General features: G+C 49.3%; 1 protein-coding gene across 1 annotated transcript in view; it reads right to left on the minus strand.

Annotated features, from left to right (window-relative positions):
• The window catches only part of Ptprn2 (protein tyrosine phosphatase receptor type N2), a 725488-nt gene that overhangs the window by 108084 nt on the left and 600374 nt on the right, over positions 1-17030 (minus strand). Inside the window, exon 13 of the mRNA XM_032908352.1 lies at positions 8187-8399. Within this exon, the coding sequence (XP_032764243.1) occupies positions 8187-8399 (213 nt within the window). The remainder of the gene's footprint in view (positions 1-8186; positions 8400-17030) is intronic.

Raw genomic sequence — 17030 nt, forward strand, 5'->3', positions numbered from 1 at the left:
CCCAATGTATCCAGGGGCTTAGGACAGAACTCAGTGAGGTGACCACCCTGGGGATGGAGAGAGGAACAGGGGAATAAAGGGTTCTAGTCCCAAGGAAGGTCCCAGAGATCCAGAGCCTGACAGGAGCCTGTCAGCGGCCCTTGCAGCATCAAGGAGGGTCCTCTGCACAATTAATTCCCCCCAGGCCTCCGGTTATACTGCTTCCCCTTTGCAAGCTGCTTTCACCCCTAGTCCTTTCTGATCTGACTGTGCAATTGCTCTCCTCAAAAGCTCTTTCTCTGTATGGCTAGGAAGCTCTCCTTCCCGTCCCTGGGCTTCACCATGCCCCTTACCCTGATGGTGCAGATCTGCTGAGAGCTTCCTGAAGAGCAGCACTACCCATGCGTGACATCGTCACACACTGGAGCATGTTGTCCCCTGCCTCTGCCCACGGTCTGCTGTGCAGCTGCTGTGGTCACCCTAGAAACCCAGACCCCACAGATACTTCTTCACTCCTACCCTGAGGTACTTTGCCTTAGAGAGTTGTTGCCAGCTTAGCTGAATATGGAAGAGTCTCTTGCCCTGCCTTGGAGGCTCCTCTGCCCTGGAGGGAGTCCAGCTGTGCTGTATGGGTCTGTCTGCTTCTGCACGGATGCACACAGTTCACCCACACTCTCTTTTCCTGCTTCCACCTCCTAGGGCCCTCCTTGACCTGTGCCATCTCCGCGCTTTCCTTTTAAGCCCCAGCTGAGCTCACGTCTATGTTCCTGTCTACTCGGCTTCTACCCCAGAGAACTGACGGCTGCTGTTGGCAGTGGGACTCTCCTCACTTTTATTTCCTACCCAGGCACTCTCACCTTGGTGTGACCTTGCCAGGCATTGAAGGATATATCTCTATAGATCCTTAAGGCTGGCCAGCACTCAGCACTATCTAAAAGCCCTCGACTCAGGACTCAAACGCACACCTTAGCCTCTCAAGCTTCCCACAGAAACTCGCCCCTTGTCTGTGGAGGGTCTGTGTGCTGGGTCTTCCCTGTTTCCCTTCGTATGTGTTTTCTCTGCAGACTGTACTTCTGAGACACTCTCTGAATCAAGATCCAAGGCCAAACAAACCCCACCAATGGGAAAACAGGTGACAAAGTAGAGACGTGTGTCAGGAGTCCACACAACGCGTAGGTGCATCACGTATCAGGACATACTTCACAAAGCCCCAGATCATCTCTGGCTTATTAGTTCAAATAATGAGAAAGAAATTTACAAGACGAAAAGTGGAGAAAGGGTTCAACAAGACAGAGGGAGGAATTCCATTCAGCAGTGAAGGAGACAGAACATTGTTCTTTGGCTCTGGTCACACCACAGATTGCCTTACTCACACTCCTGCATGACTGGTCTCCGTCTTCCCATGACCCCGTCCATTGGTAAGCTGGCCACAGGAGACCCGTCTGCCAGAAAGCTACTGTTATGTTAGCATCGTACCATGCTATGCCTAGATGCTTGCTGTGCCTGACATCTCATCTCCAAATGGTCATAAACCAAGAGATGAGGGGTGTCCCAATTTCCTGTCTTCTGTAGGTTCTACCACGGGGAGGACCTTGGTGATAGGGTGAGCGTGTCATGAACACAGGTGCCCGGTGAGTGCTGTGGTCAGAGTATGTGCCCAGCCTAGAACCTGTTGCCCTAACATGGTCCACGAGTGGATATCACTGGGGATACAGGGTAAGTCATGGGGCACCTGGTGTCAACTTTGCTCTGTTTGTCAAACAGGGAGGCAAGGACCTCACCTCTTCAAATGATCCTTGTGGCTGTCCTTTACAGAGCTGGCTGAAGGAACAGAATTGGAGAATGTGGAGAGGGAACCCCAGAAAGGCCTCCCCGCGTGGGCGGAGGCCACCTGAGCAGCTTCCAGTTTTGCTAGAGGTAGGTTTTTTTTTTTTTAATTCTAGCAGTAAAATTAATAAGATAAGTTAGAAGCCTACCCATGCTTCTGAGAGGACTCATATTTCCCAGAGATGATACTCACCCGCCCTCTCCTATCCAGAGAGCAGAAAGAAGCCCGGAAGAGCCACCTCTGGTAGAGCTGAATTAATCCCTTTATTCCTCTCTGTCCCTCACATAAAGCTTCTCTAGGAACTGTGATTTAAGAAATATCCGGGTCTGCTAATAAACCACCCAAGATAAAGTCAAACGGGACCGCATTGACAAAAAGAAACCATCAACTCAGGCCTCAGGACCCTCGTGAACCATTGGCTCCAGGCCCTCTGACTTCTACATGTCTCGCTAAGTGGCTCGCTATTTCAAAGGCCAGCTGACTACGAGGAGGGTCCTGTGGTCTAGGATGGTTGGCACGCTGCACTTTGCGTACGTGTCCCTCTGGTCATCCTCCAGGTTTTGTTGTTCTCTGAGGAGCTGTCTCACCTCGGGATCTGAGCCGCGAAGAAGTATCCCCTGCCCAGGCACCTCTGTAGGACAGGCAAGAAGTCGCTGATTGGGGAACTGCATGCTTGGAAGTTTATGGCTTGTGGGGGGGGAATGAACTCCAAATAGCTTCCCTCTGGAAAAATGTGCAGGTCTGAGTGCTCAAAAGCACTCTGATCACTGCAGCTCAGCCTATAGGAAATGGACACCTGCTCCACACAGGGGAGGGACACGTGCTTCAGATAGGGGAGGGACACGTGCTTCAGACAGGGAATCACACATGGAGGACTGACAGGCAACTTTCCCTTTGGCACGATTCCTTGGAGGGTCACATTCCAACCTCAAGACACACGCAGTTTGGTACCAATTAAAGAATCACCTAGCATCTGCTTAATCTATAGCACCGCCCAGCAATGTTTCAGGACATCATAGGCCCAGGGGAAACAGGAAGAGACCCCGCTTGGAAGTGTTGACTGCCCTCGCACAGGGGAAGGTGTTAAGAATCCTGCCTGTACTCTGTAATGTTTGCAAAGATAAAATAGAAACACTCCAATTCTCCTGGCTGACTGTTCAGTAAGCAAAATTGCCCCTGACGACATTACATGTTAGGGTGTCTGTCTCATTTTGAAGCAAAAGAGATTTTGCTTCTGGGATTTTTGTACAAAGAAATTATTTCAACCTAAAAATTTACTCATAATGCCGGGACGGCTATCCCAAAACACATAGCCAAGTCCAATGGAAAAAACTTTCCTGAGACCTGTGGTGGGGTCAAGTGCGTCCGGGAGGAATTCGGTGTTTCTGACTCAATTAGAAGGCATCCAATCCTTTCCCCATTTCATGACCTGTGATTACACCAATGACGGGAGACCGAAGTCACCTCGACAAAGAAGGGTCTATTAATTCATAGGGGAATGAACCAATGTATAACCTGTCCTCTTCTCCAGAACCCCGTCCCCTCAGCAGAGGTGAGCAGGCCCCTCGGCACAAGTGCACAGAGCATCCTTAAAGTGCAGCGATCACAAGGCTCTGTCATTACATTAATAATCATTGGCTAATGGAAGCCATGGCAACCAGGAGGCACATTTAGTGAGTCCATGTCAGGGCAGGCCCATAGGCTGACACACCCTTTCCTCTGGGTTTGGCTCCAAAAGGCCTTCCAAGTACACAAGGAAACCTGCTGTGGGTATTGTGAAATAAACCATCAAAAGAGAAGTTGCTGAACATTCTGTAGGAGTCTCTGCCCCCTGTGTCGGGGAGGGAGAGTGGGCCAGCAGAATACTAAACTCACTGCTCAGAGATGATCAAAGCCAAAAAAAAAAAAAAAAAGGGATGCAGAATTCAAAGGGACTGAGAGAGAAAAGGGGAGAATGCCTTCTAATCATATAACAACTTATTTTGGGCACAGTTTTTACCCAATCGCCTCCCACAGAACTAGGACACCTGCATGAGTGAGAGGCAAGAGGTACTCTGTCACTGACCATCTTGGTTTTGTGCCATTCAATGAGTGGGCACACAGACCTAAGTGTTCATACAGGCATGTAAGCACGTACGCGTGCACATACATAGTGTACGAAGGTAATTTTGGGGAAAAAAACAGTAAACAAAGTTGTTTTTGCTTTTTTGGGTGATGGGGGGGGCATAAGAGCATGAAGGACAGATGTAAGCCAGGCATGTTTTATACATTTAGGGGAAAACAACACATTAAAGCTATGAGGAAAGCTCTGTCGAAGCTCACGGTGACCTGCGAACATGTATTTTAGCTGTCAGCACCCAAAATTTAAAAGCATGAACACATCAAGCTTCGCTGTGTTATCTGACGGGGCTAATACCTTGGAGCAAGATCAAACGCAAGAACCTGCCAAGGAGATTTTGTTTTCAAGGAAGAGAGAGAGAGAGAGAGAGAGAGAGAGAGAGAGAGAGAGAGAGAGAGAGAGAGAGAGAGAGCCCAAGCTCGCTCAGAAGTTGAGAGAACTCCCTGCTCTTTCAGATAGCCAGAATTTGTTCCCCAGCATCTATACTGAGTGAGTGGCTCACAACCACCTACAGCTCTGGCTCCTAGGCATCTAATAGCCTCTTCTGGCCTCTGTGGGCTCCAACACACATGTGTGGTTCTCTCTCTCTCTCTCTCTCTCTCTCTCTCTCTCTCTCTCTCTCTCCTCTCCCTCTGTCTCCCTCCCTCTGTCTCTCCCTCTCCCCTCAACCTCTCCCTCCTCCCCCTCTCTCCCCCTCTCTTTTTCTTTCCCTTTCTCTCCCTCCTCCTTCTCTCCCCCTCCCCCTCTTACCTCTTCCTTCCTCCCTCTCTCTCCCTCCCTTCCTCTCTTTTCTCTCTCTCTCCCCCCCCCATCTCGCTTGCCCACAGGGGAGAGCAATATATACGTACACACAAATGAGAAGAAAAAGTGAACATGTTTAGAAACATGTGCAAGTCTAATAATACTCCAGACTGTTTTGAGGCCGTTTCAAGATGCTCATTCATCACCCATGGCGCATGATTATGCGCATGGGTGGAGGTGGCGGAGTTCACAGCCTGCCCACCTATACTACAGAAGGTGCTACATAAAAGGCCAAGCGCGGGAGGGGTCTCCCAGCTCCTGCTGAGAAGTTTCCTCCCACCACACTGACCCTGGTGCTGTCTAACAGGAGGACTCTCTTCTGGGGCTTTGAGGAGAAAGGGAAGGTACAGCCTGAGGCTGTGTGTGCAGCCCACAGCGTCGCATCTCTAGGCCTCCCTCCCCTTTCTTCACCGTCAGAATACGTGGACTCTGTGCTGCGTTCTCACCACACAAGCATGTAGCCCTTTCACTTCCAAGGTAGCATTGCATTCTGTTAGTGGCCACGCTTAGTGTTCTGCCATCTACCAACACCCCTGGGTAACTTTCAACCCACACAGCATAACCGTTTCCCCCTTTACAAACTTAAGATAATGAACTATTTTATCTATCACGTCCCCATGAAATAAAACACAGTGGCAAAGTGTTCAACTGCCCGTGTGATCACTGAAGAAAAGTGTGAAAAACTCTAATCACAGTTTCAATGACAGAATAAGCAAATACGGAAGCACAAATTATATATTACACATTATGTCTATATTCATATATATATATATATATTTACACAAATTGGAAATTAAATCTATGGTAGGCAAAAGGTACCACTGAGGTACATCACAAAAGAGTAGTAGACACATTTATTCACGAAGACCCCCTCTGTAAAATTTATAGTTGCAAGCTTATAGGGTATTTTTTTATTACATTTATTTACTGAGTGGTCAAGCCATATGGTGTGTGTGTGTAGGTCAGAGGATAACTTGTGAGACTCATTTTCACTTTCTACTATGCGGGTTCTTGGAAAAGGGTACTTTTACTAGCTAAGCCATCTCACAGGCTTCTCAGCTTTTGGTTTTTGGGGTATTTTTTAGGAAAATTTTAAAACATGAAGGTGGTTTCAATGACAACAGTGAAAAATCCAAAGACATAAGGCCACACTGATGGATACGGTGCTTCTTATTTCCAGAGGAACCTTGAGTAACCACAGCTGTGAGCCCTCAACGCACCCAGCCAAACCCGAAGCTGACAGCCACGTGATCCCCATGTGCTGAGGCCTGCCCTGCTGAAAACAAGCCAGAGTAGCAAGACTGCCCTACACATGGTACGCCCAAGGACCCTGCTGGCTGGATGACAGCAGACCCCCATCTTATCAGGGTAACTTGCTAGAATGACACTTGTCAGCGACCTCAGAAATAAGCCCAACAGAAAATGCTCCCCAAATCATTTCACTTCCAACTTTTTCTAGATCATATTTTTGAAGGAAAAGTTTTCCCTCCCCATCTTTTCTTCTTCTTTTTTTCTTTATTAATCTGGATTGAGGAAAAGCACACATTTCATTTATTGTCGGGATTACAGATTCTTATTAAACAAACCAGAGCTCATTATAAAATCAATATCAACTTAACCACCATGCCCCCAGGAGGAACACAAAAAGGTCACTCTAAGAAATTCAAACAGTTTTCTTGCTGCAAGGACATGATTTTAATCACAGATACTATTAATTAGAGCTGTCACCAGGAAGAGGGTTTTTCCCCCCTTTTTGTTTTTAATTATCACAAACTCAGTCATAAGTATGCGTTTTCTACCTACAATCTTATAAAAATTAGTCATTTCTGCATGCGAGTCCAACCTTTTATTCTATCAATATTTTATATTTGAATTTCAAAGTATATCAAAGGATGCCATGCTTTCTGGAAACCTCTGTCCTTATGATCTCTGTCTCTCACACACAGAACTGAAGAGTGTGGAGTGTGATTATTTATTTATGCTCTGACACTGGCTTGGCCCTGAGGACCTGGCGTCCTGTATTGATGGTCTTGCTCAATAGAATTTCTGGGTAAATTCTTACTAGTTTATGTGACATTTTTTTTTTCCAGGCTGTTTCTTCAAACGTGGTTTTTTTTTTCCCTTTGGCTTTGAAGCAAAGCTATGTGCCATGTGTCTGAAATACCATCTTCAGTGCATTTGAAGTTGCCATTTCTTTATAAGAAAAAGATCATCCTGACCAGGCTTGTGACCCCCCTTCAGAAAACCAGAGGTTTTTCTCCATTCGGTGATGATGATAAGAATTTTGAAATGGGACCAAAAGCTGCCTCCTCATCTCTTTTAAGCAAAGGGGCTTTATACATTCTTCTCAACTCACCATATGTGGCAGATGGAGAACAGCCACAGAGCAAGGGGCAGCCAGCTCAGACTAGTTGAGGGTGACTACTGGACAGTCACCATATTTCCTGAGAGAGCCAGAGAGCTCACTGAAGTAACTTTGACAACAGAGTAGACAGCATTTGCTTTATAGACTGTGTGATGTGAATTACTGACAAGACATTATACAGCGCAGACATGTGATTAGAAAAGACAAAAGATTCAATAAGTTGGAGAGAATCTTAAACTGCATATTGATTAAAATTTTAAACATAGCAATCAAGTAAGTAATTTTATAACCCTCAATAGATTAATAAATTTAGAGTTAAATGGTATTTTATATTTTAAAAAGTTGGATTCCCTGACTTCTATTCTATATATTTTGGGCTTGCATTGCAGCTGAGTGGAGCTACAGTTTCATTATAGAAAGCCATTAATTAAGAAACAAATACTACGAAACTTCCAAAACCTGTGGGGTGTTGATTATGCCTCTTGTGTTTGGACTCTGCGGTTCATATGTCTCCAGGCTCCTGGTCTACTTCAGGCCATGTTGGGTGCTTTTCTGTGTTTCTAGCACACAGCTACCACTGCTGACTCATGAAGACATACGTTCCCTCTATCAGCATTAGGTTTCTTTCATTTTACCCAAATAATAGCAGAGGGCAGCAACAGATCAGGTCAAAAGATCCCTTCCTAGAAGACCCTATAGAAGTTGATGATGTCATAGCCATCTTCAAACATCTACACAGCCGGTCCATCTCACGACTGTGGCGCACTTCGTTAATGGTGGCCAGACTAAGATAACAGATAATGCATGATTCATGTATTGTGCTTTTTCCACACTTCTAATTAGTAACCCACTTTTCACAGCTCGCCTAAGACTACCCAAGAAAGGTGTAAGATTAACATAGTCATAAAACTGTGGTTGCAAGGTATTTACATGAATGCTAATGAGAGGTTTCAAACAGTTGTCACCAAGGAGCCTGCACTGTGACCTCAAGAGATCATAGAACAGGTGGGAGGGGGACAGACTGCCCCACCACAGCCCCTCCCAAATCGAGTTTGGCAAACCCAAGGGGAAAACTTTGAGAAGTTGGATTTTACCTGGTAGGCTTCGGTGGCATCTGCGCTGGGGTCAGCTCCTAGTCCAGACAATTTCTCCTTCAGCTTGTAGTGTGAGTTGTGGCGGAGGCAGTAGGCTAGGCTGGAAGCCAGGAGAACGGCCAGGATGCAGGCGATGGAGAGGAAGGTGAGCACAATGAACTTGGTTGAGTCCTCTTGCTCTTCTCGATGGGGTAGGAGCTTGAGTTTTCCTTTCTGCAGGAGGAGGAGGTTGGGGGAAGAAGAGGTTACTACTCAAAGAACTGCAGCAGACCATCCCCTCCTCCATACTTAGCACCAACAGGATGGGGAAGGGAGTTGTGCAGAGACGCACATTGCAAAGGAAGTTCCAACGCCACAACACCTCCAGGCAGCATTTCTACTAAGCAGAGGGCAAGAGTAACTCCAAATGGTGGTTGCTTTTCAAGCTTAATAATGCAAAGTAGTTAGTACCTAATTTGCTGCTTTAAGTAAAACAAGGTGTACATCCTTTCTAATCAGATACAGACTTCGTCCAGAGCATGTAACACAGTACATGTTTGGCAGGAGGTGGGTAAAATGTTAACAGAACTAAATAGTCCCCAGTCTCAATAGAATGCACTGGCCGGGACATGGCTTCTTGCTCTAGAATACGTTCTGTGGGATAATACAACCAGTTCTAACTACTCTCTATAGGCACAGACTCCAATGACCTGACCGGCACCTGAGTATTGTTCCTTCAAAAGGGACAAGGTCTTTGAGAACAGGCGATTGGGAAAGTTCACTTCTCATCTTGGGGGAGTAGGTGAGAAAATCCTTTCAGTCACTCAAATCCAGGGCAGATAGCCAGACAGCGCCCCCCTCATTAGCTTCATTAGGAGGTGTATTAGCAACAATTAAACACGCCACAGGAAAATGGAAGGGCCGCAGGCAAATCGCCCACGACTCCTGGCCAGCAACCCCCACAATTACTCGGGAAATGAATGGAAGAGCACGCCCCTGCCTCCGTCCTGGTTGCTACAAGAGGAGAACAATTAGCAAACTCCTTTCCGCCACCTAATTTCGCGTGGTAACAAAATGGATTTTTCCCCATGAATGCCTGGCCGGCCTATTCATTATCTCTCTTCTATTAGTAATTTTCTGCTCCGCTTTCAGCCTTCCAACTCTTCGTTTCCTCCAGTCTCTGAGTGTACACAGTGTCTCTTATGTCAGGCCGGGCCCATTTTTATCTTGTAATCATAAAGGCCACCAAAGCAATTATCGCTAGTCTTGACTGGAAAAGCTGGTCATTAATTAGCCTGCTTTTGCCTTCGGTGCGCGGATTAGCGGGCGCGGGGACCGAGTTAACGGAAACGCGGGTTAAATGAGAAAAGACGCCGGGATTTCCTGCCTGGATGCGCGGCTTGGTTCTGCTTGGCTCTGGACCCAGGAGGTTCCTGGGCTTCAGTAATGAATGGAGGAGAGGAAGGGGAGGGCTCCAAGGCCTGGCAGAGGGGACCTTTGGGCGGGGAGCAGGAGACCCGGAGCAGGGACGTGGATGCCTTTCCCAGGCCTGAGTGGGCGGCGCCCGGTGGCCCGAGCACAGAGGGCCCTGCACGTGCAAAAGGGAAGGCTGCGGAACCCTTACTCCTCCTAGCTTCCTCCCGGGTTCCCTCCCCTTTTCACTCCTGCCCCCCCCCCACACAAGAGCTTCTAGAAAGAAGTCACACCAGAGTCTCCCGCCCCTCCCCCCAAGTCAAAGAAGTCCCCACCCCAGTTTCCAAGCTACCCTTCTTTGCCCCAGCACCGGCAGGAGTCCAAACCACACAAATAACCCTTTCGGCCAGGGTCTCGGTGGCCCACAAGGCTGTTCTCGCTTGACGGGCAGCTGGCAATAGTTTGCACAAGAACAAACCCTTTCCCTTAAGTTCCCGACCAGAGGGCCTCCGCATCGTTCGCAAAACAGAGCGGTTCACTCTCCAGGGTTCTGGGACGCCAGGGCGGGAGCTGGCCGCACTCTACCGGACCAATGGCTGCTTTCCCGCCGCCCTGACTGTCTTGCCTCTTCTCAGCAGACCACGACAAAGGCAGTGGTGGTACGGCAGTGCCATGTGCATTTTACCCACCCCCTGAACTGCCGGAGGGTCCCTGAGCCAAGGCCCCGCATAGGCGTTGGGCGGACCTGCGCACCACGTGGCGCTGGAACTAGGACCTCCCTAACCTAGCTTCAGGCGTGAAACTCGTGGGCTTCAGGTTCTCAGATAGCTCTAAGTTACCAGTCATGCTGGGCCATGGTGTGTGACAGCCCATCAGCACACTCTGCACTAGGCCCGCGGTTCCACGGAGCTGAAAGAACCATAGGGCTGGGGACACCAAGCTACCAGTGGCCTACCAGAGTACTAACTCTGCCAGATTGACAGCACGGTCAGGTGACAGGCACTGGGCACTGTGGAGCCAAAGGAAGAGGCAGATGAACCTACAAGTAAACCCGGCCCAAGCCTGCGGGGCAGCCTGCTGGGCAACCAGACCCAGGACTGCACTGGAAGAAGAGTAGAGGGTGTCCCAGCTTCGTCCTTTGTCGGATTTATTTTAAACCAGTTGGGTGCTAGGATTTACTCAGAGACCGATCCAAATTGTCACGGCAAGAGCAAAGACTTCATCCTCAAAGGGCTCCTGTGGGAGAACTGAGGAGAGCAGGGCCAACTCCACAAGAGTCACATCAGATTACCCTAGGCTCCACCCATCTCTGCTTCCCTGCATGGTCCTGAGGAGTGGCTGGTGCCCTGGATCAGTGCCAGTTGTACTCCTGCCCCAGAACCCCATCAGATTGGAGGCTCCCACATAGACCTGCGGGGAAGGAGTCATGAAGGCACGCAGATTTGAAGCTATGGGCTTCAGGGCCTGAGTGGGAGGGCCCCCTGGGAGATTGGCAAAGTGGAGGTTGAAGGCAGTGACGTCTGACAGAAGAGGGTAAGGTAGATGCTGGACCTAGGGACCCCCCTTCGAGTCAATGTATATCTAATATTAAGGTGTGAATTTCAGCTGACTTTTGTCTTATCAAATCTGAAAATTATCTCTTAGGGGCTCTCTGCCTCATAGTAGCACCAAAATGCCCTGCAGTGGAGGGCTGAAATAGGGGGTGGGGTAGGGAGAGAGAAGTGCTAGCAGTGGGTCAGGCTGTAAGGATCCTGGGGGGAAAATAAAATTTCTAGAAATTCTTGTTTTAATGTCAGTTGAGCATCCTCATCTAGGTATCGGGACTGAGTTAACATAACCTTACATCTCCTTTCTTTTTGTGGAGCTAAAAAAGCAAATTTAAAAATGCTTGTTAACCAGGAGCTTCAGTGGGAGAAGTGAATCTGCTGGAAGCTAAAAAGTGAGTTTGCACCTGTGCTGACCCAGGTGCGGCTGGAGTGTGCCCCAGTCCCACTCAGAATGGTGACTTCCCAAGGGCGAGCAGCACCGTGCAGACCACAGGCGGCTTTCCTGGGCCTACCCGGAAGACAGCCTGGACTAGTCACAGACATCTTATCAGTCTTGACTTGAAATTGAAAGAAAAAATGATGTTTAAATATTTATAACTTTGACATTTACAGTCAGATGTCTTTTAAAAGCAGAACACCTTCTGCACAGTGGAAGCTCTTTCTGAAAGTTTGGAGCAGCCTCTGAGGAGGGTGGTGGAGAGAGAGATTCTCAGAAGGAGGTGGTTAGGGGTGCTGGGGGGCGGGGTGGGGGTTGGGGAGCTGTGCATCCAGAAAGCGGGAGGCACACTCACAGGCACTACTGTCACATTCTCAGCAGACTTTAAAAAAAAAAAGTAGGAATAGGATGGGCTTTAAAGAATAATCAGGAATAAGCAGGTCCAGGCTGCACCAGCCCAGAGGCGGCTAACCTTGAGCATTTCTTGCTGTCACCTCTACCTGCAGCTCCTCAAATTTAGAATAGGCAGGAGTGCAGAAGCTGCGAGGCAAGGTCAGTGTGGGAGTAGGGAAGTCGACTTGTAGAGCCGCTCTTAGACCAGATCCTGGTGGGGCTCAGCATCCCCACCTCTGCCTGCAGGGCGCACAGGGCTTCCAGTGACAAGTCTTCTGAGCCATCCTTGACAGATACCCTTATGACTTTTTAAAACGGTGTGTGGTAAGCTGAGGGGTGTAGGATTCTATGCCTAGAGTTAATTGTGAGAACTAAGCCACAGCTATACAGAACTTCATGGTGAACCTTTGTAGGCATGCTAAGATAAAATGTAACATAACCAATTCCCAAGAGCCAGACATCTAAGCCTCTGACTTGCAGTTTAAAATCTGCTTGCACAAAAGAAAAAAGTTATGAGCATAAGCGTTCAACTTCATGGATACTGAGTTTCTCTTGTTGACTCATTGTACTATTTCTGTGGAATTTGATTTGCAACCTAGCTTCAGTCTATTTTAGTGACCCGCCACACACACTTTAGTTTGGGAAAGTCCTTACTTAAGATGAGGGACATGTCCCCTCCCTTTCTTTTGGGGACACATGTTATTATGACTGCAAACCGTGCCCCCCCCACACACCGTTCTCCTCGAAACAGAAATTAGTCTCAGAGAATATGAGTTACTGTGACAAGTTTGTCTTTGACTGGCCAGATGAACATCTTAGAGAACTATTTGGAAATTTCTTTTTAAATTTACTAAGATATATTTATTAAAATATAGTTACTATCACTGTAAAACTAATCATGGTTTTTAGCAAAACATTTTTTCAAGCCTGGACAAGTGACCAAACTTAAAAATGGGTAGGGGGAGAAGGGTGTCTTGAAATATTTTAAGAGTATTTCTTAAAGCTGTTAACTGAACTATTTTTAATTTGGAATTTGCCACAGAATTCTAATAAATGAGAGAAGTCAGGCGGAAATAATCATGTATTAATTCTCTGCATTACAAAATCTTTTCAGAAGCTATTATCAGAGCAAGAGGCATTGCGGTCTGAATTCAGGGTGGGAGAAGGCCTTTGTGCGGCTGAAAGCTATTGTTCCTCTCTACAGATGAAATTGTACTTGCAAATCTGCCATTCAAATAGCCACAAAAAAAAAAAAAAAGCTTATATGGACAGAAGAATCTCCCAAGAAATAATTACTTTTAAACATAAACTTTAATGGAAATAAGTTATGCTGTTTTTTTTTTAAGATAGGCTGTTTGTTGAAGAATTTCAGGCATACACATAAGTGAATATACAAAAGATAATAACTTATTTGCTATCTTGAAGCACTCCTAAAATAGTTGTTCTAGAAAAAACGCTCTGTTTTAAGATAAGGGAAGATTTATGATATTGATGTTGAAAAGGAGGAGAGAGTTCTGTGAACTCGCTTGTTAACCACAAATTGTCCAGGGTGGGATTCCGAGCCAGCTAAGCTAGTGGAGAACGGGCTAAATGGATCTGTCCAGAGAGGAAACCAGCCCCCTTGCATTTTTCTGATCCACTGGCTGCGTTTTCTTTACACCAGAACTCAAAACTAGGCAGCGGGTACCCTCAAAGCACTCGCAGGCCAGCGTTTTGGCCTGATTTATCCCTGAGGCCCCGAGTGGTCAGGAGTTCTCTAGGGTGATGTCCTGCTATTGGAGTGGGATATTTGGCCATACTGTCCAAACCAGTCCTGTACTAGCCCCAACCCCAAGAATCAACTACTTCAAGACTGAAATATCTTTTCTAGCTTCACCCGCTTTCAGGCCAGGAAGGCCTTGGCTTTGCCCAGCTGGTCAGGACCCGGTTGTGGAAAGAGTCAAGCGCGGGTCTAGGAAGCTGGATGGAGGTAGTCACAAGTCCCCTCCCCCACACCGGGAGGCTGACCCTCACAGGTCTCGGCTTTCACAACCCGGTTTCCCCGTCCCTCCCCCCTCACTAATTCCCAAGATCTCTGTAGAGGTCGTGGAGATCAGACCATGGCGCAGGACACAAAAGGTCGAGGGTTCCTGGGAGCCTTCGGTATTCACAGCCCCGAGAGGGTCCAAGCTAGGACAATGCCGCAGCCCAGCCTCCCCGGCCACAAAGCGCGCTGTCCGGAGCCGTTAATGTCTCCAACGACGCCTCTACCCACCCCAAAATACCAAAAGCATCGCAGCACTCCCATAGCCGACCAGCACTCCCCAACTGGGCCACGTTGCTCTTTGGGAGCCGAGTCCGGCACCTAGGCTGGGGGCGGGTGGGAATTTCCTCCTCCTTTCCCCGCTCCCTCACATTTGCTTGATCCTTAAAATCTGTCGATCCTGGCTTGGTGAAAACCATTTGGACCACTAATCCCTTTGCTCCAGATCTGGAAGGCTCTCGGTTTCCAGCAGGAACGCGCGGTGCCTAAGAAAGCCCGAGGTCTGCTGACTTCGATGGACAACGGAAGAACCCGGCAGAAACTGAGTGGGATAGGACCAAGGCGGGCAGAGGCACCGTGAGGCTCGACAGGTGGACTGCAGCACACACCTAGTTCTACAACGTTCAGGGCCCTGGCAATCCTTATACTGACCCATCTTTAAAGCAGTCCATCCTGGAGCGTCGCGGTGCAACGAAGACGCAAAGGGACTTCGGCTTTAAGAGTCAATGCTGCTGATTTAGGGGGCTACCCAGATGTTTGGGGGAGCAGCTTTTTTAACCGCAAATCAGGCGAGTTTTAGGAACCAAACCATTAGTCAGAAATGAAATAAATAAGCTCTTGTTTAAACAGCTCTGAGTCAGAAGTTTTTCTGGCGAGTATGCGACCGCCCCACCTGGCAGGGGGTCTCTGTAGACTGGGGGATGTGAGCAAACGCAGGTCCCCTTTGGGGTAAGGGAGGTAGAAGCCAAAGGTGATCCTTAGAGAGGCTGGGACTTGGGGGGGGGGTGTCAAAGGACTCCACACTCTCTTGGGCCGCCCCCACCTGCTTCTCTGAACGCTCCGCCCCGGCCCACTTGGTCCTCTTAACTCACTTCCAGCTGGGACGCTCGAATGGCACAGAAGCACATCCCGAGACCCCAGAAAGGAGAGAGTAAAGAAATCTCCAAAATGTTGTTTGAGAAAAACGTCCCCAGACCAGTCCCCTTTATGCTAGCTGCTCATCCTGTCCTTCATCCACGATCCCTCTTTCCTCGTCATACCGTACGTATCTCCTCTCATCCCATCCTCGAGGCCTTTTCTCCAAGTTCTGAATTTCTCAGAGACCCAGTCTTATGACAAGCCGAGAGAAGCACTCGAGAGAAGTCCTACAGACCACCACCTCACTCTCCCATGGGGAAGTCTCCTCGAGACGCGGGTCCAGGACATCTGTCTCTCCCTTCTAATCTGTGCGCTCAGAAAGAACTGCCATCGTGGGCACTCCGCCTCAGACCCACCTGGAGATAATTCCAAAGGCGGGTCTTTCCTGTTGACCGAATCTTTGACATGTGTCCTGTGCAGTTACCCCCTGAATTGGGCAAGACGCCCAGGTCCTATATCTGGGGCCCTCAAGCAACACCCTCAACCCTCGGAAGGTTCTATTCTGCGCCCGGCCAGCACCGCGCTTGGTGATGCCCTGGGGGTATCTACTCTTGATCCCTTCTGCCCCACCCCACTCTTGTGCCAGGGTCCACCCGACCGCCCCTCTCAGTGCCACGACAGGGTTGGCGGTCCCTGGTTACCTGCAGCTGGGAGGACACTGGGTGCCCAAGAGAGCAGGAGATGGGGGTGTGCGTCCGGCTAAGCCGCTTTGGGGCGCAGCGGCCGCTGGCGACAACGCCACCATCGCAACCAACCGCTTCCCTGCATTGGAGCCACTGACGAGCGGGGCCATTCTGCTTCTGACCACAAACTTCTCAGGAGGCGGGTGGAAACAAAGGTGCCGCGCGTCCCAGCGGCGGCGGCGCCTTAGCTCTCGCTCGGAGCCAGAGGGTGCAGGCAGTTCTGCGAGGCCTGTCGGCGCGGCCCGGCGTGCTCCGCCCCAACCCGGGCCCCTGGCTAGGCGCACCGGGTCCCGACGCTGCGTGGGCGGGTGCAGGGCCGGGCTCGGGACGGTCCCCGCAAGGCGGCCGGCCGCGCGCGCAGCTCCAACCGGCGACGGCGCCGCGCCCCGCCTTATATCCGGCCCCGCGCGCACCCGGCCGGCGACGGCGGCGCGGCTCGCGGCCCAGCCACCGGTTGCTATAGCGATGTCGTCCCCCCCCCCACATGTTGCTGACAGCAATTGGCTAAGGGGCCGCGGCTCTCCATACACCCTCATCCGCCCAAGACTATGAATGGACATAAGCTTTGTCAGTCATTGGTACCGCGCCGGAGCCAGGGCCTTCACCGGTTCTTTCTTTCAGTCTTTTCTTTCATTCGCGAGTTGCACTTCATTCTGGCCAAGTTCAGAGTAGCGCTAGGGTGAGGGAATGAGGCCTCAGCTAGAAAATTCGCCCCTAATGGCCCTACTGTGACCTTTGCTCATGGTAGGATAAGTGTTTGGTAGAAACTCTCCAAGTGAAATAAAAATTACAGCAAACCCAGCCCTTTCTCTCCTTTCCAAACAGAAGCATATTAATTACTTAAGGGACCGCCCCCCCCACATACACTGTACCCTCGTTTTTAAGACCCAGATGCTTATAGGGAGCAGTCCTTGAAAGCAAGTGCTAATGAGTCTTTGCCGCCATTAGGTCCAGGCCAATTGCCGGGCTGCTAGCCCAGTATGTTGAACTGAGGCAGCAGTGAAAAGCATTTCTTTCTTCATCCTTTAAGCTCTTGTCCTTACCCTAGACGACCGCCCCCCCACCCCCCGGCGGGGAGAACCTGCGTGTAGGATTCAGGACTACCTTTCCAGTCGGTGAAGCCTATACCCAATTACTTGACCTGAGCGCAGACCTGAGGCGGGACTTCGAGTGGGTTTGTGTTAGCCCAGAGGTCTCTTAGAGCCCTCCTCTGGGTTCCGACTCTAAGCAAGA

Source organism: Rattus rattus, chromosome 7 (genome assembly GCF_011064425.1).
Source record: "Rattus rattus isolate New Zealand chromosome 7, Rrattus_CSIRO_v1, whole genome shotgun sequence".
NCBI classification, from domain to species: domain Eukaryota; kingdom Metazoa; phylum Chordata; class Mammalia; order Rodentia; family Muridae; genus Rattus; species Rattus rattus.